The sequence below is a fragment of the Pleuronectes platessa genome, chromosome 16 (genome assembly GCF_947347685.1).
Source record: "Pleuronectes platessa chromosome 16, fPlePla1.1, whole genome shotgun sequence".
NCBI lineage: Eukaryota > Metazoa > Chordata > Actinopteri > Pleuronectiformes > Pleuronectidae > Pleuronectes > Pleuronectes platessa.
This window is the reverse complement of record NC_070641.1, coordinates 1211941-1234517: the sequence shown is the minus strand read 5'-3', so window position 1 is coordinate 1234517 and position 22577 is coordinate 1211941. Positions and strand designations below refer to the sequence as shown.

General features: G+C 40.2%; 1 protein-coding gene across 1 annotated transcript; it reads left to right on the top strand.

Moving 5' to 3' along the window:
- Positions 1-465: 465 nt before the first annotated feature.
- snrnp70 (small nuclear ribonucleoprotein 70 (U1)) lies at positions 466-22459 on the top strand. Its single transcript, XM_053442769.1, has 10 exons — positions 466-688; positions 2512-2665; positions 2750-2812; positions 9487-9541; positions 10302-10366; positions 10456-10518; positions 12246-12327; positions 20412-20513; positions 21011-21110; positions 21191-22459. The coding sequence occupies exons 2-10, from the start codon at positions 2519-2521 to the stop codon at positions 21918-21920; spliced, it is 1407 nt and encodes a 468-aa protein (XP_053298744.1). The 5' UTR covers positions 466-688; positions 2512-2518; the 3' UTR covers positions 21921-22459.
- The last annotated feature ends 118 nt before the right edge of the window (positions 22460-22577 follow it).

Below are 22577 nucleotides of genomic sequence, written 5' to 3'. Positions count from 1 at the left end.
TATTTGGAATAACAACTCTTATCAGTTAAGGAGACACCTGAGACTGTGGAGCACTGTTTTCTTCCAGTGTGATTCCATAAAATAATTTTGGACTTCATTTCAGGGATGGCTCTAACCTAAGATATAAGGATAAAAACTTGGATTAGGTAAACACTTTATTCACAGTTGAAAATATCTCAAAGTCGATCTTGATATCATTGGATGATAGAATGAACAAATTATATTTGCAAACTCTCTTCAATACATTACAGTCACTGGTTTATGCTGATTGAGTAACGCCCCTCAGTTAATTTATTTTATTTATGTGTTTTAGTTTTGCTCTATTTTAGTTGATGTTTTTTGTTTTGTTTACTTTAACACTGTATCAACACCAGTGTACACATTGAAACGTTGATATATATATATATATATTTATTTAAAAAAAAAAAAGTGTATCGGCTGTGGTTTACTTTACGACAACAGTCATCCCTATACGGTAACCCGCCATTTTACTCCAGGACAACAGCCGTCGTTCTTACTCCTCAAAACTAATGTGCGGCCTTCCTGAGTGTGCTTGCACTAGTGGACCGTTTCTACTCGTTATTAACCATATCTTAACCGCGTGTTGGTCGAGGAGACCGGCATACAGGGTGCGCTTGTTAGTGCGGTTCATGGTCTGACATTTGTCCAGCATCGGAGGAGAGAGAAGGTAAGGGTCACAATCGAGGCTCATTGTTAGCATAGTTAGCCAAATGGCTGTTGAAGAGCACTTCCCGAGTGCACATTTAAGACACCAGAGTGAGTTTGATTGTCTATATAACACAGACTATTTATCGCAAGGGTGGTGATGTAAGTGTATAAATGTGCTGTTTGGTTGTTTAAAGTGTTCTGCGGCGGCCACGTGGCAGCACTGCTGGGGTGGACAAACATTTGCACATGAATATATCCTTCCGTTGCTAGTTTTGGCCCATCGTGTACTCGAATGCGATCAAGCCAGCCGTTGTTGGTTTCTACGTTGTCAAACCAGCCGTACTGATGTACATTTGGAGTGCGTCCCACGCCGTATTCAGTCCATTATGGTACACGATTAAGCGTCTTAGAGCAGCTGACGAGAACGGTAATTTTCTTTAACGGTTCGAAGTTACAGTATCACTATACAACCTCCTGAAGAGAGCATCTGATAAATGTACCATCCCCAAACTTAAAAACAATTTAAATGAATCATCATTGAGTCGTAATGAGCACGATAATGAGGCAGCGATTACTTTTTTTTTTTTTTTTTTTTTTTAACAATATAACGTTGAGTGGAGTGCATACTATGAAAGTCAGATTATATTATCATGAACGGTAACGTGTTAACATTATCTCAAACACACTAAACTCGAGCAGTCATTTCATTCATAGAAATGTCAGCTTAGACGTCCCACACCTGTAACTAAACAATTTTGTCTGATAGTATCTACCCTGATAGTACTATGTTGTTTACACACATACATCTTAAACTAATTGTCTGTGTGTATATATATATATATATATATATATATATATATATATATAAAATTAAGTACTTTTAATGTGTCTTGGAGTATTTACTGCCAAAGATCCGTCTATTTATCTAAATTCAGCCTGTTCTAACTTTGATGTGGGATAAAAACTAATTCTTAGTTAATGAGCATTACACCTTTAACGTATGAATTGTTTGATACTGTCCAACATCTATCAAAGTTCAAACGTCTCCTAGATGCAAGCAGAGTATTTTCTTTGTGTTGTAAATACATGGCTAAAAGAGTGGCAAGCAGGTTGGGGCTGTAACGGCATGATAACTGCTAGTAATCTCTGTCCATAGTTGAACAGAGATTACTCACTTGATGTTTTGGGTGTATTTTTGCCCCAAATCGGACATTTGGGGTTTGTCGTCTGCGCAAGTTTTGTTGATAAAATAAATATTATGTTAATATACGGCATTTTAAAATTACTATAGTTTGTATATTAACAATGTTTTTACATTTGCAGCCCATTTTAACTATACCACAATATTAGTGATGACTAATAATCGTTATACTGAATTTTGACACCGAATCTCTGATTTTACACTGACTGTACAAATACTATGTGCCATGAAGTACTTCAAAGTTGGAGTAATCAGCTGTGTTATAAGCATTCTTCAAACCTTGATGTGGGATAAAAACCACATCTTTCAAAAACCAATTGGGAAATCATTGGCCATAATGGTGTGCATCTTCCCTAGCCTAACAATTCGATAACGATTCATTGATCTATCCCTTTAATGTGTTCTCTTGTAGGTACTTTGGCAGTGTATTACTCAAACTCTACACTTTTAAAGTACTTGTACAAGTAGTATAAGATGTACCTATTTTATATATGAAAGGTTCATAAACTACACATGGAAGATGTAGAAATGATTTTTATTCAAGGTTTGAATAGGAGACGAACGGCTTGCTTGACTTCAATTGTACTTGTAGCAGTCTGCAGCGTATTTGATGCTATTGACACGCGTTACTGCTAAATCAGGTGAAAGATGACTCAGTTTCTTCCGCCAAACCTGCTGGCTCTCTTTGCACCTCGGGATCCCATTCCATTTCTGCCTCAACTGGAGAAGTTGCCTCACGAGAAACATCACAACCAGCCTTACAGTGGCATTGCTCCATTCATCAGGCACTTCGAGGTGAACATTTAATCCTCTGCAATATTCTGATTGTGTACCAGCCTTCCTCTGTGCAACAACTGTTTATCTTCCCTTTGTGATTAGGACCCGAGAGATGCTCCTCCACCAACGAGGGCAGAGACCCGTGACGAGCGGCTTGAGAGAAAGGTGAGATTTGTGATAAATGGTCTATTTATATGGCGCTTTTCTAGTCTTGATAACTACTCAAAAGAGCTTTACGGTAAAGTTTTCCATTGACACAAATATTTGTACAATGCATCTGTATATAGCACTTTTCTCTATGAGAAGGAGCAAATTCAGGTTAGAGGACGATCGCTCTCACTCCTTGAGCCAAATCAGACACATAGACATTTATGTGTCTGTGTAGGGCCATTGACTGGCTACCTCTTGGACTGTGCACCCTGTGCTGTATTTAGCCGTTTTCAGACATGAACTCTGGAGAATATCTGAACATTGGGTCTTTACCTTCTCCAGAATTTGGCTTTCCGGTTGAAACCATGCAGCAGGAGATTACTGTGGTTCAGTTGTCAAAGATAAAGGTTACAGTTACCTTCTGTTCAAAAAAGAATTTAGAAAGTTGTGCACAGAAGGAAGATGAAAATGATACGCATTCAGATCATTGACAGCGAGAATGAGGAGACACAGAGGACATTATAACCAGTGCTGCTTCAGGACAAACGCTCGTTAAAAGTCCAGTTGTCTTGTCTTTGTCGGAGCCTGCTACCTCCTCACTCCCCCTCTGACCTGTGATCACTTTACATTTAACAATAAACGCCAACACTGATCCCAAGTTATAAGGACACATATAGGACTGAGGTTTACTTTGTGTTGGTTCTGAGTTGCATGTTTAAACCCGCTACACAACATGAGACATACATAGACTTGCACAGTCGGGACATCAGGGTTAAAGCTACAATCCAGAGTCATATCTGAGTCATGTGGGCTGATCGTGGTGCTGGTGGCGGACCCTGTGTCGCGTTGGCATTGGGCACGGGCGGTGGACCAGGACCGCGGTGGTGGCTTGTGATGGGTCCTGGTGGTCGGCGGTGGATGGTGACTGAGGACTGGAGTGGCGTCTGGTCTGGATGGTGGATCGTGGTCTAGATGGTTGCTGAGCATGGACTGTGCTTGCAGCGGGACTGCTTGGCATGTCATGTTGGGGTTGTCCTTCGGGATGTCTACCCTCATCAAATGCTGCTAGAGACTTTGATTATTGATGATGTTCTCCTGCACGTGGCATCTATTGCACTTCTGTCCGTCCTGGGAGAGGGATCCCTCACATGTGGCTCTCTCTGAGGTTTCCTCATATTTTTACCCTGTTAAAAGGGTTTTTAGTAGTTTTTCCTTAGATCTTGCTGAGGGTTAAGGACAGAGGATGCCACACCCTGTTAAAGCCCTATGAGATGAATTGTAATTTGTGAATATGGGCTATACAAATAAAATTTGATTGATTGATTGATATCGAATATAACCGAGTAATAACTAAAAACGGGAAGCCACTGCACTTTATTGATAACATTTCATACAAACCACCACAGTAAAAGGTGTATATAATGAACACAGATTTATTTTATTTTATTCTACTGCCTTTTATATTTCTTTATTCTCTTTTCCACCTCATTCTGACCTGCCTGCTGCTGCAACAACTGAATTTCCCCGGTGTGGTTCAATAAAGTTTTATCTTATCTTTAATCGCCGCTACTGCACTGAGGCGCCTTACTCTGCTGGTCAACAAGTGACTCTGCTCCTCTGATGTTTTCTAATCATCAAACTTAGAACCGATCTTTATAAAAACCCGCTGAATTCTTATATATGTTCCTGCAACAATGAAGTTAAAACACGGCACTTCATCATAATCTGCAAAAGGAAACATCTGTCTGCAAGAGTTTGTGTGTATGTGTGTGCTCGTCTCTGTCCCTCTTCACACACAAACTGATAATCGCATGTATATAGTTTTTTAATCGATGATGTCGGATCATGTCTCGGGATCGTTTCATTCCCTTTAACTGATGTCCTGTCTGTATGTTAAGTCTCTTGTGTAGTAGGTTTAAACGTGCGTCTCAAACTCTAAAACGAATTAAACAAACCCAAAGTAAACGTAAGTCCTGTACATGTCCTAACTTGTTATCTGTGTTGGGGTTTATTCTTAAAGTGTAAAGTGAGTGCAGGTCTGAGGAGGAGTAAGGAGGAAGCCGCCTGTGACACAGAACTACATGACCTGTTTAATGAGCGTCGGTCCTGGTGCTTAAGCAGTGATGGGTTGCTGAATAATTACTAAACAGTTTTGATCAATACACCCCCTGGCGTGTTGTGAACGTGGTTCACAGCGGAACAGGCAGAAAATGATCTTTCAGCACAGTTTCTATGTTTATCTATCCAATAAGTCACAAACATTATTGTTTGCAAAACTTCCTGAAGAATACCCTTTTTAAAATATATACATTTATGTTTATTGAATCATTCTTTTGTTTTTAAGTTTTATTTTGAAATACTTGCAGTATTGTTTGCTTCGTACTGGTATTTGTTTGAATACATAGGAAAAACTTAACATAAATTACAGATAGATACAGGTAGATACATTTATTGATCCCAAACACATGCACAGTCCCACGACATGCAGATGAGGGAAACTTGTCCTCTGCTTTTGACCCATCTGGTGAACATCACACAGCCATGCACGACGCCTGGGGAGCTGATGTTGGGGGAGTAAGGGGCACTTAGACAGTGGGGAGTGCTCTTTGGACTTTTGAACAGATCCAGGTGTTGTCCATCCAGGTATGTTGTATTGTCACTGCGAGGAGTGGAACCAGAGACCTTCCAGTCCGATGTGCGTAACTTTCTGCCCATAGTCCAATTTTTCTGCCACTAGTCCAACGCCTAAACCCCATAAAAATTACTACAGGTGATGGGCAGTAGTCTCTCTCTCTCTGTCTCTAACACACATTCACACACACGTTTGTGGTCATTTTCAAGCTAAAACTTTGTGTAAGAACATAGTGCTTGCAGTAGCAGCCCTCTGAAAAACTGAAGCTAAACCACAGCCGGTGTGAACAACTGACAACCCACAGCGCAGATGTTCTGCAGAATTGATGTTCCACGGCCGGTATTACCCGGTTTTAATGGCTGGGTAATGCGATGGCTTTCTAGATTTATTGTACCGTGCAAAACGTAGGGTTAGGGCTGAACGATTAATTGCATTTGCGATAAAGTCGCGATATGATAAAACAAGATTTTCTAATCGCAACTTGCGCGATTACAACGTGCGAAAGATAGTAGGGCACTGGGCTGCTGTCCTCACCCGCAGCCAGAATGCCGCGGAACAACAAAACTCCTCTGATCCAGAAGATAGCGAAGCAGGCCCGCATCACCTACAGGGACCTCAAGTCTTCGGCCGACGTGGCGGACACACAGAGCGAGCTCATCTCGCTGGTGACTGCGGTGCGGGCGGCGGACCTGAAAATCGCTCCCCGGAAAAGCAAGCAGAACTCCGGGGCGGCGGGGCTCCAGAGCCCCCGGTCACCTACATGCACATCTCCGAAACGGATGTGTTCAGCATGGGGGTGTTCCTGCTGAGGCCCGGCGCCTCCATACCGCTGCACGACCACCCGGACATGAACGGGAATCTACGGAGCTGCTGATCCGCAAGCGACCCTTCCAGCGCCTGGTGAGAGAAATCGCTCAGGATTTCAAGACCGACCAGCGCTCTGCAGGAGGCCAGTGAGGCTTACCTGGTCGGCCTGTTTGAGGACACCAACCTGTGCGCCATCCACGCAAGACGGTACCAATCATGCCCAAGGACATCCAGCTGGCCCGATGCATCCGCGGAGAGAAAGCTTAAACTGCTGCTGCTCCAGTGACTATAACAACGCCGCATTCCTACACTTATAAAATGCAATTCAATGTGGAAGTAATCCAAGTATTCAGAACACGTTACTCAGATTAGTTAATGTAACGGAACATTTTACAGATTACATTTTTGGGGATGTATTCTGTAACGGAATACGTTTTGAAAGTATCCTTCCCAACACTGGAAATGTTACTGACTCGGGAGCAGTAAGACACCTATAATTTAAATTTTTTTCTTTTCTTAAGATGGTAAATTTTGCACAGTGTTTAAAAAGTTCATGCCTTGTGTTCATACTTACAATGGCTGATTAAATTACCTAAATGCACACCGATTTGTTGTTCTAGTTTCTGTAATGAGCAGTTAAATAATAATGTGAGAAAAAATATTTTACATGCAATATACACATCCAAATCGTTCAGCCCTAGTCGGTGTTCCCCGGAAATTATTCATAAAGTACAGATTATGAACAAATTCAGATGTGCTTTTGATTGATATGAAACAATGGCTTAGAACACCAGGTCAGAAAGGATGTTAAGATAAATTTGTTCATAATGAAATTGGTGTGACACCCAAGTCCAGGTAATTAGTAGGGATGGGGGGGAAAAAAGCGATTCAGTTATGAATGAAGATTTTAAATAGCCACGCTGTCTTTTTTAATTGTAAATTTAAAAAAAAAAAAAACTTATTTATTGGTTTTATATGGGGGGGAGGACCAACCTCACCCCAAAGCATGTTGACCAGCTCTTGTTTTTGCACAACAATCTAAACATATCCAAGCACTAGCTTTGCATAGCCTACATGTAAACAACAGTGGAGCATAGCCTACTTTTTGATTTTTTTCAAAGTTTATATTTTAAGTAAACTTTTATTCTTTCGATTTAATTTACCTTTTATTTATTGTTAAAAGTAGCCTAAGTGGCATACATTTCTTAATCTGTCAGTTTGTGTGCAGTTGACAGGGACTATACAATAATAGGGCACATTTTTATTTATTTTCTCTATTTGCTGCCCGGCAGTCATTAAGTTAATGTTAATATTTGAAATAAAACTTGTAAAGCTCTAAGTAAATTTGACTGTTGTATTTGAAGGCATCATTCAACTGTTTTCCATGGTCCACGTTAAAAAAAAAAGAAAAAAAGAAATCGCAATATTTACAGAATCGCAATACCAACAGAATCGCAATACATATCGTAACGGGAGGTCCCTGATGATTCCCGTCCCTACTGAGCATGTTGACCAACTTCTTTTTCTGAACATAATGCCAATATTCCCAAATTAATTTAATATTTTGGTTCATGAATTTGCAGCCAACTGGACTGGTCTCTCATTTATAAAAGAGTGCGTAGGATTCATACTAAAAGTGTACGTACGTACGGACAAAAGCCGGAAATGGCGTACGCAACAGAAAGTTCAGATTTTTAAAACCTTGCGCACGCACACCTGAACGCAATGTTCGCTTTATAAATCACAGTCCACCTGGAAACGTTAGTACGTTGATCTGCCTCCACACGCCCACTTTCAACCATAAATGATCAATGCAGAGCACGGATGGAATATTAAATTATGCTGCAGACCAATGGGCTTCCACCGTGATTCCTTACGGAGTCACGGCATCAAGCGATGTGAAGGGGAAGTGAAACTTTCTGACACTGACATTGAGGTGTTTGTTAGTGGGGTGGAGAACTATTTTATGGGACAGCAGTGATGTCCCTGATAAAGAAAATACACTGACACTCTGCCACTGCTGTGGATAACAAAATGTATGAGATCAGAAATCGCTGAACCCTCGCTCCCTCCTCGTCCTTCCATTCGCATGCACACATCGAGCAGATTCCCGCACCACTGTCAACAGTATTTTTTATTTAGGGCATCGGACCTATTCCCTCACATCGGTTGATCCTTGCCTCCTCTGGGATATTATTTGGAAAGTTTCTTCATTTCTTGTAAGTGATCTCTGCACTGGGTTCTCTGTGTGCCTGATGATGCACAGTCACATTCACTGCAGTGATTTGATACAGGCACAATGTTAGAAGATAATATTAAAACTATGACTTTTCTTATATGTTTTTAGATTAAAAGGCTTGTGTGGAGCAGATATGTTGCGCGAGCAAAACTAAGATGTTGGTTTTAATGTAAATTATGAATTGGATCAATAACCTGGCTTCAGTTCACCACCTTACGTCTGCTTCACCACTTTCCCGTCTCCAAAACGTCCGTACGCATGGATCAGAGTTTGCGTAGAAATACGCTGAGTTCTTTTTTATAAATCCCAACGTTTGCGTGAGAAGTGGCGTACGCACGTTTCAGGCCTCGTTTTGTGCCTACGCAACGGTTATAAATAAGACCCCTGGACTCTAGCAGTACACTTTTGTTTATTTTTCTGAATTTGATTGAAGCTCTAAGTTACTCTTATTTATATGATTATTCTCAGGTTTATGCTACTCTGGTATGTCTGCTTTATGTTACTGTATTATATTTAAATAATTTTAAGTTATGTCCTGGGAGCTCAGCGTTCATTTGAGAGGTCTCCTATTCAGAAAATAATTACAAAGGTCCTTTGTCCTGAATGTTCAAGGACAAAGTTTTTGCACTACCCTCTTAGTTTTTGCACTTCTGTTAATGTGTAGAAGACAATGTTGTTTGTAATGCCTTTGAATAATATGGGGGACATTAATCGCAATATATCGCAGAATCGAATCACAATACTTGCTGTATCGCGATATTTTAAGAATCGCAATCATATTGAATCGTGGCCCAGATATCGCAATACTATCGAATCCTCACATTTTTGCCAATTCAAATCCCTAGTAATTAGTGGCCAACTTACATTTTTACATAAAATTAACCAGGGACAACATTTTAGAGGTCATCCGTTACAGTAGAGGATACAGTGAAATTGGGACCTTAGAAAGGTCCCATAATGAATAATGAAATTGTTTAAGCTTTAATTCATGCAAATCTTTTGTTTTTCCAGAGACGAGAGAAAATTGAGAGAAGGCAAGCAGTGGTGGAGACAGAACTCAAGCTTTGTAAGTTGTCACTGTAATTTACAGTACATCCCTTTTTCTTTGTGTTAGTTTTTTTTTCTCTATTTTCTCCATGCACCCAGAGCAAGTTCCTGCTTTCTCTATGACCTCAGTTTTGAGACAGACTCTACAGATGCTTGAGTAAAACTCTGGTTCTACTTTCCCATGAAGATTCACTTTTTAAGCCTTCTAACTTAAATGTGAAAAACAATTTACCAATGTTTAGGGGATTGGCCAAATGGGTAATTGAAACCAATGTCACACACTTCCAGGAGGCAGGTAAATCTTGATAAGGGTTGATAAGGGTTTATTTTCCACAATTTACAGACGCACCTTATATCGATCTTTTACCGAATTGGCGATGCTGTCTTTTCACGATGTCAAAAACTCATTGCGATCCACTCCACAGACTTCACACTCACCATGATGTTCATGTGGTCAATAACAACAACCTGCATGTGCAATGAACTTCATTACGGCATCCTCAACTGTCGCAACCAACAAGCCGCAAACACCGCCCCAAACTGAATATAATTAAATACAGCAGACAACATATAAAATATAATTTATCTGTATAAAATAAAACTACAAAGCTGGATAATATCAAACCAACATTCATATTTATTTACACATGGTGGCTCTTACAATAGCTATTGTTTGATAATTTACCTAAAATTAACTTTTTTCCATTGGTGACTGGTGTTATGCTTAAACTCTCTGAGTGATTTAGACTAATCCTGCTGTGTTATTTGCATTATATCAGGGGACCCACATAATGACCCTAATGCTCAAGGGGATGCCTTCAAGACTTTGTTTGTTGCACGAGTGGTGAGTATGTTCAAATCACAACTACATTTTTGGGATTAAGCAAATGTGATAATTTATTATGTTACTCTGTCATTTCGTCTTTTTTGTAGAACTATGATACCACAGAGTCCAAGCTTCGACGTGAGTTTGAGGTATATGGCCCCGTCAAGCGGGTAAGTTTAGCTGCTGTTTCTCTCATTTTTTAAGCAAGTGTACAAATTACACTTGCCTAAAACTGAAAACCTGATGGAATCCTGTACAGAAAAAGGCACTGATCCAAAAAATTAAGGGAAAACTTTAATCACACACAAACATTATGTGAATGAAACCCTTCATGGTTGGATTCAAAATCACCTAAATCAAAGTGAAAAATTAAAATCGAAGGCTTATCCAACTTTTGAATTTTCATCACGCCAACACAATCTAAATGACACCTGTGCATGCTCCTGACGTGTCGGCGAAAAGTTCATCTGAATCAGATGAATCCTGGGGGGCAAGTAACGGTCAGGAACTGCCTACATACTTTTGCCACATTAGGCAGGGTGTTGTCCTGCACCAGAAGGGGACCCATGGCCCACTGTACCAGCTCTGGTACTGTCAAGATTTAACATTAGGCCTGAGGATTTCATCCCAATACCGAACAGCAGTCAGGTCGCTGTTGACTAGCACAGTGAGGTCGGTGCTTGCTACACTCTAAGGAAATGCGTCCCTTAAGCATAATTTACATACTGCCAAACTGGTGATCCTGGATGACGTCCAGTAGAAGTTGCAGCACTTCTCCGGTTCCTCCTACTTGCACAATTTCACTGCTGGGTTGTTGCCTTTCTTCTGCCCTGTCCAGCTCTTTTTGTGTAATGGTCTGTGTCTGCTCCTTGTTCTTGAGACTGTGCTGGGAAACAAAGCAAATGCAGTGGCACGCATTGATATGTCAGTCCACAGGAGCTGGATGATCTGTGCAAGCTGAGTATGTCTTGCTACCAGACGTAAGAAAGGCAATACCAATATCATAATCTAGATTCAAATCAATCAGGTACGATAAGGAATGAAAAAATTATCTGTGGCAACTGCCTGCAAAACCAATCCCCTTTTGGGGTTTGCCCTGCTGTTACCTCTCCAGTCCATCTCTTGTGACTTTGCACCAGAGCAGCTGAAATTTCCTAGATTTACAATTTGCTACCCCAGATGTAGGGCTGATCGATTAATCGAAATTTAATGGTGAATTCGATTATGGGGTCAAACGATCTCCAAACTACTATAATCGAGTTGAAACGATTATTTGGCATTTTTTTCCGAATAAGACTCGGATGCGCCATTCAGTCCTTCCCCAAAGCATTCAGCGGCCCAGCTGACTGGCACTCACTCTCAAGCAGATGTAAAGTGAAGGAGGCGAGGTGTGTGTGTTGTGACCGGCGGTGAAAAAAACAGCGCGAGTGGAAAAGCAAGGAGGCCCCAAATGTTGTGGGCGGGGCTAAGTTCGTCTGGCATCCAGGCTACTGATATCCTGGTTTCACGGAGGAATAAGACACGCAGCCGTCATCGGTGTTTACCTGAACCGGAAGTGATTCGCTTTATTGCGCAAGCTCCAGTCATTTAAAGAATAATGCATTGACTTCAGAATAAGGGCACATAATCGTTTGAATAATCGTGATTTCGAAATTGTCCAAAAATAATTGTTGTAATTGATTGGCTTGGTGTTATACTGTGACAATAAGTGTCCCCTTAATTTTTTGGAGCAGTGTATGCGAAGCAGATCTCTGTGACGAAACGTATGATTCATACACCATGACTGTTTATATGAATTTTTGATCTTAAGGTTTTTATTGTGGCAAGTCTGTAGTATATTTATTTATTGGGGTGTGGTAGGTCTGTGTATAATGATGTCTCCATCTGCTTCTTCCAGATTTACATAGTCTACAACAAGAGGACAGGGAAACCTCGCGGCTATGCATTCATTGAGTATGAGCATGAACGAGACATGCACTGTGAGTACCAACGTGGAACACTGAGCCAAAACCATTAATCACATGTTGACGACTGATCTCTGTGACCTGCAGGGTGGTTCTTCAGGTGAACCCTCTATCCCAAACCGTTGTTGTACATCCATGTTATTGTAATGATATGGGGGTGGCAGGTTGGGGGAAGGTGACTATTATAGCTAATAAGAGAATTGATAAGTTGTCATCAAAGGAGTCAGAGCACTTGTTACAGATGTATAAGCTACGGCTGCATGTTGAAAACGCCTTGTCGTGTGATGTGTGTTTGTATTTGATGCTTGTCATCAGCCAACTAATAGTCTGGCAGAGGAAGGTAATTTCTTGATTCAGCGGGGCATCATTGGAAAAGTGAGAGAACTAAGTGGTAGAAGTGTGTTTCCTCGGTGACCCTGAACCATCATTGTCTGTCAAGGGGCACATTGTCTTAACAGTTAGATGTTGTAGCTCTGTGGAAGAGCAGTTCTCCTGGTTGGACTTTAACGGTAAGCAAATGGTCAGACTGGTCACTGAGTATTGAATGGGGTTTCAGACGTATGTGACAACGATTTTATGGAAACCCATTATTTTTATAACTTGGTTTTGAGCTTGTTTGTCTTAATTGGTGGTCCTCAACCCTGGTCATGGTGAGAATGGTTCATCTTCACCGTACTAGTGAGATATTTTTAGCTGCTGGCGATACCACAGTGAATAATACCACAATACTGTCTCATTAGACAAGTATATGGTGCATCAAAGACAGTGACACCATTTTGGGATATTGGTGCGATTTGCTCTTCAAGACCAGAGTTGCTGAATCACAGCTATGCTGTCACAGCAGGGGTTAACTGCGGGGGGATGTGGGGCTAAACAGTATATTAACTGTGTGTTGTTCTCATTGCCACTGCAGCCGCCGTCTGTGATGGCTATTGGCCAGAGCTGGCTGGCAGATGATGATGGTTATGATACATCTACACCCTACTACCACAGCTCAGTATATGGTTGGTATAATGGGTTTGTATGATGGGTAAGATTTCTTTCCACCCTCCATCTCCTTTTATAGGGAAGAATGAGCGATGTTCAATGGGTAAAGCATCTTTGCAAACCCTATTGAGCTTTCAGTGCTATGAATGCTAATTGGATGTTAGGCTATGACCATTGACCACTAGTGAATTTTTTGTTGCAAAATGATTCTGCCTTTTGTGTTAAAGCCACCATCGGGTTATCGAATGCTTTTAGAATAGTTATTAACTAGCTGTATGGAGGCAATAATGGTCATTGAGCAAGAAAGAGAAATGTTGAAACACAGCTGTTATTCCCACCATTTTCTTGTGGAGTTTGATTAATGCAGTGACCGAATTTCTAGGAGCTTCTCATCCAGTGTTCAGTCTTATTTGGTATGTAGCTAATTATGGATTTTCACGTAAATATAAGTCTAAAGAAAAGGCATTTATATATAGAATTCTGCAACAGTCATATTTTTGCAGACATTCCAGCAATTTTTTTTTTTTTCTTCAAATGGTTAACATGCATTTGTCACTTATTGTCAGCTGGTAAAATTGGAAAACAACCTCCACAATATGCATTTCCGTAGGTCCAGATAGGGCTGCAATAACTAAAACCAATAAAAATAGTTGTCTACTAATTTCCTTATCGATTTACTCTTTTTATCAAATTGTTGATTTAATCGCATATGAAAAATAGTTGTCTACCTATTTCATAATCAATAACTTGGGCAAACGTCACTAACGATGCAATGGTGACAAGTCATCAAGTGTTGGAACACTTGACAATAGAGACCTTAAAGGTGTTAAGCTGATCGTGCATGGCACAGCAGCACATCATCACTTTCGATCACCTAAAGAGAAACAATGTAGGCGCCTTCCTTCTCTCAATGTACTGGCAAATTTAAAAAACATTTTATATAAGGATAGTTCACCTGAAAAAATGTAATTCACTATCTACTCACCACTATGCCAATGGAGGGGTCTGTCTACAAATCACTTGCAGTCTCAGGGTTAAACAGTGGTGCAGCAAAAATCTAATACAATTGAAATTACTGGTGACTCCTTCAGACGTAACATAAACAGACAATTGTGGTGTCGGCAAGCCATGACATTCAAAATTGACTAGAAACAGCATCATTTACACTGCGTTTTAAGCCTACAAGTCCACTACTGGAAGCGGCGATGCTAGTGGATATAGTATTGCTAATGCACACCCAATGTGTGCCCTTGGGCAAGAGCTTGTGTGCAGTGAGTGCGGTTTTCCGATATGCGTGTGTGCAAACATGAACAAGGCTCAGAGGAGGATATCAGAGGATATTAAGGCTTAAAACATGCTGTAAATTACGCGTTTTTTGACTAATTTGACTGTTAGGGCTTCCGGACACTTAAATGACACCACATAAGCAGTATGGAGGCATGTTATGTTTTTTTTCTTTTTCTGTTTAAATTCTGAAGAAGTAGTCACCACTAACTTCAATTGTATTGTATTTGGCTGCAACACTGTTTACCACTGAGACTACAAAAGTTCAATGTGGACTCAAACGTTTCACCCACCCCTCCATCGGCATAGTGGTGAGTAGATAGTGAATTTTCATTTCTCAGTGAACTATCCATTTAAAGTGTACACCACAGTGATGCTGTGCCATGTGAAATCAGCTTTGCAAGTTCTGCAGCCAACGGATTTGTTGAAGGCTTTAATGTTTAGTGTTCCCACACTATTGAAGACTGTTTCTTCCCCAGCTCAAAGAGATGGCAGCTGTCTGGAGCAACAACGTAATTTAGACAAGTCGTACTTTCATTGTGACTATTAAGATGTCTACAATCTAATTCTGACTACTAATAAATCAAGTGCATGATGTCTGCAATTCCATTTACGATGAGTTCAAACTGTATTTAAGTATTTTGAATCTAGGTGATATATTATACCTTAAAATATTGGAGAGAAACCCAACTGTTCAAAAAATGATGAATGCATTGAGAAAATGCTTTCTAAACTAATGAAGTTTGTGCTGGCTTTAATAGAAAAGGCAGAGTAGGGGGGATTCTCTTGGATATCCTACCTCGTGGGCCATTAATACATGTATTCATTACATAACTTAAGGCAGATAGTTGATTTAGCTTTCCTATCAACTGAAGACATGTCTTCAAATATATTTGGACATTGGCCAAACTAAATTAGTTAGACAGCCTAATTCATATTCAAAACATTTCATTGTAGGAACATGTCTAAATTGAGTTCAGATAAAAACAAATTATTTTCCTACTTTCTCATTAGCTGGTTGAGTAACACCTCCCCCTACTTTTATGTTTGTTTAAGTTGGTCATCTTGGTAGGATTGTTGGGGGTTTGGTAAGGCCCTAACATTGGATAGGGAGTTGAAATCCTTAGAGAACACAGGAAGACTTGGGGTTCTGGTAAGGCCCCTAAAAGAGGTGTTGTGACAGTATGTGTATTTTGGTGCTGAAGGATTTTGCTCAAGCCCCACAACGGGCAGGAACTGTCATGCTGCCCGTCATTGAGGGATTATGGTAAGACCATTAACAGTATAGGTAGTTATTGATGGGTTATGGTAAGGACCTCTTCTTGGACAGACAAGTTATCCCCTCAGTGATCATCACCACATCAGACCAGTCTAGCAGCCACCATGACCAGGCTGGATTTCGCCACATCCTTCGATCATGCAAGATGGATTGAAAGGCGGTTGTGTGGTATAATGGGTGTGGGGCAAAATGTACACAAATTTGCAAGTATGCCAAATTCATTGTTGATAAATGTTCTTCACTGTTAGATTCCATCCTTTTATCCTCCATTGATGTTTCTAATTAACAGTTAAGCCATTAACAAACTATGAATTTGAGTGTGTATATACATTTATGCATACATGTGTGTGTGTGTATATAGGTATATATATGTGTATAGATATGTATGTGTGTATAGATATATATGTGTGTATGTATATATATATATATATATATGTGTGTATGTATATATATATATATATATATATATATATATATCTTTCTATGCGTGTGTGTGTGTGTCAACAGCCAGTGCAACTGTAACGAATGGGTCAAAGTGTCAAAGCAAATTATGCACAACTCTCTAAGAAGCAATTGTACAAAACTCAATGTTTACAGACATTAAGTTTTTATGAGATGTGTAAAGAAAAATTCGATCTTTTGGAAACTATGGTGGCTCGCCACAGTCAAGGTAATTGGAAAAACTTTGGAGCTACAGGTCTGTTTCTATTTTCTTCATTGCATTGCTGATGGTGTGTGTGACTCCATGTTGTATCGTTTACGCTGGGGCTGCAACAATCAACAATTTTGATCATCGATTTATGTCTTGATTGCTTTAATTGAGTATTCATCTGATAATAGCAAAGAAGGAACTTTACATAAAAGTTTAGACAATGCCCTTTTTAGTCTGCATAACAGATATTGGTAAAAATTGTATTATTGATATGTACACTGTACATTGTATTTCAACAGAAATGTAGTCTCATGACAACCTAAAACATTGAGTAGAATAAGTTTGAATCTTACTAGTCAGAATGTAAGTTAAGATGTTAAAGATTTTAGCTTTTACTACTCAAAACAGTTACAGATATTGCTTTCCCTAGTTAAAATAATGCTATAGTTGTTACTAAAAAAAATCTGAATAGGTCACAACAAAAGTGACTTGTTAAAATAAGCTATTTAAGATGCATGTTAAACCTGGTTACACATGTTTTGTCACTATCAAAAGAAATGTTGGTCTAAACAATTAAAACAGATTTCTTGTTTACTCAGTAATTGGACGTAATCGCACATGCTATTTATTAATCTGTGTCTGGTCCCATCAGGCCTGGGTCGGGTAGTCAAATGAAGTCGTCTGCTCCCTCCAAAAATACCTAACACTTGCTGTGCTTTTATTTAACAAAAGTATTGATCCTTATAACAACAATGCCTCTGGCCCTTTCTCCTCTGTATAGTTTGCAGTGTTTGCATCTGCCATTTTTCAAACTGTTTCTCCAGAGAAGAGAGAGCTGTCATTTGAACTACGCAAGACATGATGGTGGCTGACTTACTCCCCCACCAATTGAGTCGTTGCAACAGTGCCTGCTGTGCGTCATAACAAACTGCAAATCCAAATAATCAATGATGAAATTGGTTGCCAACTATTTAATAATCCATTTATATCGATATAATCAAATAGTTGTTGCAGCCCTAGTTGAGATTAGATGACATAAAAACTGTATTGATTTCAGTCAGGGAAATTATTGTTATAGTAGAAGATCATCTAAATGAGGTAGACAAGGTAATAAAAAAAGGCAGAATAATAAATATTTAATAAAAATACAGAATATGGACCTACTGTACTGCTCAAATAAATTAAGGGAATACTTAAATCACATCAGATCTTGATGCACGTATTATGTTTAAAATCTTTACTGATACACATTGTATGATTTCATGAGAACATAATTACTTTATGGCCAATGGAAGCCAAAATTATTAACCAATTGAAGGCTGGATTCAGAACCCCACCGGGAAAAAAAGGCACACATACTGCTCCAATCTGTGTGAACTTAATAACAGCAACTCATAATGTGACTCAGTAGTGTGTATGCACTATTGATAATGCCTGGGCATACTCTAGATTAGGTGGCGGATGGTGTCCTGGGGCATCTCCTCCCAGACCTGGATCAGGGCATTAGTGAACTCCTTGACAGTCTGTGGCCCATAAGTGCTCAATTGAACGTGAGGGCCAGTCGATGGCATCAATGACCTGGAACCTGGTACAGGACAATGCCCAGCCTCATGTGGCCAGAGTATGTAGGCGATTCTTGGATGAGGAAGGCATTGATGCCATTGGCAGGGTCTAACCTTCCCCAGACCAGAATACGATTGAGAATGTCATGTATCAGCGTATCCGTTCCTGCCAAATAGCGCCACAGGCTGTCCAGTAGCTTGCTGATTCTCTGATCAAGGTTTGAGTCAGGATCATCAGGATCAGGCCCAGACATTGTTTGGATTGCAGGCTGGATTATACCCCGGGTATAGCATGGCCTAGGCCAATTCATACCTCTCAGTCCAGATTACAACCCCATGATATCGGTAGTGTTGAGTGATGTATGCAAGAATTACTTAATTTGTCAACATTTTATTGGGGGTTCAGCTTTGTCAGGTACGTTAAGTGAGAAAGCTATCTGAATTAAATCTTAAAACTCTAAAACATAGACTTTTATTACAAAAATATTAGACTTCCAAAAAGATCAAAGATTATTATGTCCTGGAACTTCAACTTCTAAGAATAGCAAGTCCTCACCAAAATATAAATGTGTAAAGTTAAACACTGATAACAACATAAAATGATCATGCTTGTTTTCAAGATAAAGTGCATGTTCTGTTGATGACCGTGGATTGAAGCTTGTAGGATAGGTCAACCGAGCCAATGGAGTCACTTTTGTGTGGATGACAATTTATCCCCTAGGGTATACTCTGGCCTGGAGGGGTTTAGTATGGCCTAGGCTATTTTACACCCCCAGGTATAGTTTGGCCTAGGACACTTTATCCCCGGGGTATACTCTGGCTTGGGCCATATACCCCGGTTTAATCTGGGCGGGGTTAATTTGGCCTGTTACACCGGTTAACACAAACAGGTTTAATTAATAATAATTGATACAATTGATATGTTATACAGCTCACGTGCGAGAGGAACAACTAATGTGCAAAATAAAATTTGTCTAATTAGTGTTGAGTAGTTAGGGTTAGTGATATAAATAAACAAAAGGGGACCGCATTTATTTAACAGTTTGAGTGGTATTGAAGACTGACGGCAATAGGAATGAAGGACCTGTGGAAGCATTCCATCCTGCCATGTGGATGCTGCAGATTTTTGCTGAAAGAGCTAATATGCTATCTTCATTCATCATCCATTTGAAATGGTATATTTTAATCGGTTATTGGTAGGGACGGGAATCGGCAGGGACCTTACGATACAATCACTATACTTGGGTGGCGATACGATATGTATTTCGATTCTGTAGGTCTTGCGATTCTGTAAGTATTGCGATTCGGTATCACCATTTCTTTCGGTTATTTAAAAAAAAAATACTGAACCATGGAAATTTTTTTAATCATACCTTAAAATACAACAGTCAAATTCATTTGGAGCTTTTTACAAGATTTATTTAAAATATTAACATTAACCTAATGACTGCCGGGCGGCCAATAGAGAAAATAAATAAAAATGTGCTCTATTATTGTATAGCCCCTGTCAACTGCACACAATCTGACAGATTAAGAAACGTATGCCACTTAGGCTACTTTTAAACAATAAATAAAAGGTAAATTAAATAGAATGATAAAAGATAACTAAAAATAAACTTTGTATTAAACAAAAGTAGGCTATGCTTCACTGTTGTTTGCATGTAGGCTATGCAAAGCTAGTGCTTTGGTATGTTTAGATTCTTGTGCAAAAACAAGAGCTGGTCAACATGCTCTGGGGTGATGTTGCTCCCCCCCCATAAAAAAACAATTAAAAAAAAATAAACACTTATTTTCTTCTCAAAGGTTTCAGAAGAGATTACTGTCATACCATAGATTTTGGGTGAAAAATCTATACTGCTTATAGTAAAAAATGCATTTTATGTCTGACCACTGACAAACCTTTGTTGGCACAGTCATTTATTCAACAAACGCAAACATTTTCATAGAAAATACATTTTCCCGGTAAAGAAGTGGAAAGTAGATTGTCAACTGTTCCAGAAGGGTGGTTGGCTGTCCTAATCACCGTTGAACTTTAGATTGAGCATCCATCAAAATATAAATTGTCACTGGTTAATCTTTAAAATAATCTGGATTTATAACACATTGCCACTGTTATTTAAAGAATGAACAGTCAAGATTTATATTGGATGTAACAGTTATTTGGGTGTAAGGAAGTATAGTCCCACTATCCTTCAACTTTCACCCAGAGAGCAGCCATCTCGGCCTCGCCTGCTCCTGGTCAGTATAAAAATGCACTGTTGGTTTCCTTGGCCATATTGATGAAGTCATACTCTGATCTCACATCTCTATTCCTTCTCCTATTCCTCTCCTCCAGCCTCCTACAAACATGCAGATGGGAAGAAGATTGATGGTAGAAGGGTGCTAGTGGACGTGGAACGAGGACGCACTGTCAAAGGATGGCAACCTCGCAGACTAGGTCAGCCCCCATTTTGATATTGCATCTTTGTCCTATCTAGTGATAGGTTTTTGTTAAATATAGTTACTTCAGAAAGCATTAGCACCCCTTCATGTTTTGTGCATTTTGTCAATTTGAGAGCCCAATTCTTTGGCTTTACTGTAAATTACTACCTTTTCCCTGCAAACGGGTTTTGATTTTTATATTTGTTCAATTTCTTGTTTGTATTTTTTTTAATTGATAAACATAGATGCAGGCTCTTTAATTTAGTTTTTTTGTGTGTTTCTATCTGCCTCCTATGATGAGAAATAAAGGTCTAGGTGACCTTGTAACAGTGTTGCATCTTTGGGCAAGTCAGTCTTTGTCGCAGTAATACTGGCTCTTGCTTGCCAAAATCCTCCTCCTCTCCTTGTTCGTCCATCACCCACTGAGTTAGCATTATGCAAATGCTACACTTAAGCTTAGTGTTGAGAAATCTCGAGAGTATATAATCATGTTTTGCTTGTTTTCTTAATCAGGTGGTGGTTTGGGTGGCACTAGGAGAGGTGGAGCTGATGTCAACATAAAGCACTCTGGCCGAGATGATGCATCACGTTATGACGATCGCACCCTTGGGGGGTAAGTGCTTTAAGAGAACCTGTATTGTATACAATTGTTTTCTGCTGTGTATAACAGTTTACTTTGTCCGGACTTTTCAGTGATCGGGACCGTGGAGATCGGCGGGAACGAAGCCGGGATCATGACAGGGAAAAGGATAGAGACCGTCGGAGATCTAGATCACGGGAACGCCGTCGTCGCACACGCTCTCGAGAGCGTGAAAGAGAGAGAGAAAGACCGACTGTGGGAGTAGAGGATGCTAGCAGTGGTAATCGGCGTCGAGAGCGAGAGAGGGAGCGTGGGGGGACAATGGTAGGAGACAGCCGAAGCAGAGAGAGGAGTCGAGAACGGAAGAGAAGGAGCAGGAGCCGGGATCGTAAGAGGGACAGGGAAAGAGGCAAGGGGCTGGATGGGGAGGAGGTCAGCCAGGGAGACGTTGCCCCTGATGGAGAGGAGCGGGTGCTGGAGGAACATGAAGGAGAAGTGGGTGAGGGCATGGAAGAGCGTAGAGACCGAGAAAGGGACAGAGACCGAAGGCGTAGCCACAGGGACAAAGAGAGGCGCAGGGGAGATCGGGACAGAGACAGGGAGCACAAAAGGGAGCGGGGTGAGAGAGATAAAGGGGATCGCAGGGAAGAACGGCATGGATCTCTGCGCGATGGCATGGGCCCGCAGGATGACGTGGGCATTGAGGATGAGGGAGGAGCACCATCTCACATGGAGGACTACAGTCAGGATGGGCTGATTGACCAGCAGTCAGTGCCATCTGCTGATGGCTATGGCTCCAGTGAGAATGGCTACAAGATGGAGGTACCAGGTGATGAATACTGAACTGGCCCCTCCCCCAGTAGACAACCACTCATAAATCAGTTTCCTACTATCCTTTAAATTGGCCCCTCGATTTCTGCCAAGGATCAAAAAGCCTAAAAGGGGTCAGGGCTTCCTCAGTATAACACATTTAGCTAGCTGTCAAGAATCTGTTGAAATATTCCATTCGATATTGTTGTACACCGTTCATTCATATACCTGATTTGATTTCACCAAAAGTTGCAGCTCCCAACTAATCGGCCACTAAATGTTATCAGTGATTAAAACAAATAATTCAACATAATTTTTTTCTCCCATAGTAAACTTTGAAATTATCTATTCATTTTGAGATGGGTAGATTGTTTTTGGTTTCCTTATTCATAAACGTGTTACATTGTATGATAAATTGGACACAGTTACCAGTTTCTGCTCAATGTAGTTGAAGGAAATGTGACTTCTTTTTTGTTTGTTCTTACTGGAATATCCTGTCTCATGTATGTATGTTAGTTTTGCAGGGTAATTTTAATAAAGTTGTGATTGCCAGCCTGAGTTGCTACATTACACATACATTTGTATTGCTTTTCACTACACCACTACAACACTTTCCGCTATTACATTTAAGGCAACCATTGCTTTCCTTTCGTTACCATTCATTATGAATAAAAGACCACTACTCACAAA

Coding starts and splice junctions, on each gene's coding strand:
- snrnp70 (XM_053442769.1), top strand. CDS start 2,519: ATGACTCAGTTTCTTCCGCCAAACCTGCTGGCTCTCTTTGCACCTCGG. Junction 10,519..12,245: donor TATATGGCCCCGTCAAGCGG/GTAAGTTTAGCT, acceptor TGCTTCTTCCAG/ATTTACATAGTCTACAACAA. Junction 20,514..21,010: donor ATGGCAACCTCGCAGACTAG/GTCAGCCCCCAT, acceptor TTTCTTAATCAG/GTGGTGGTTTGGGTGGCACT.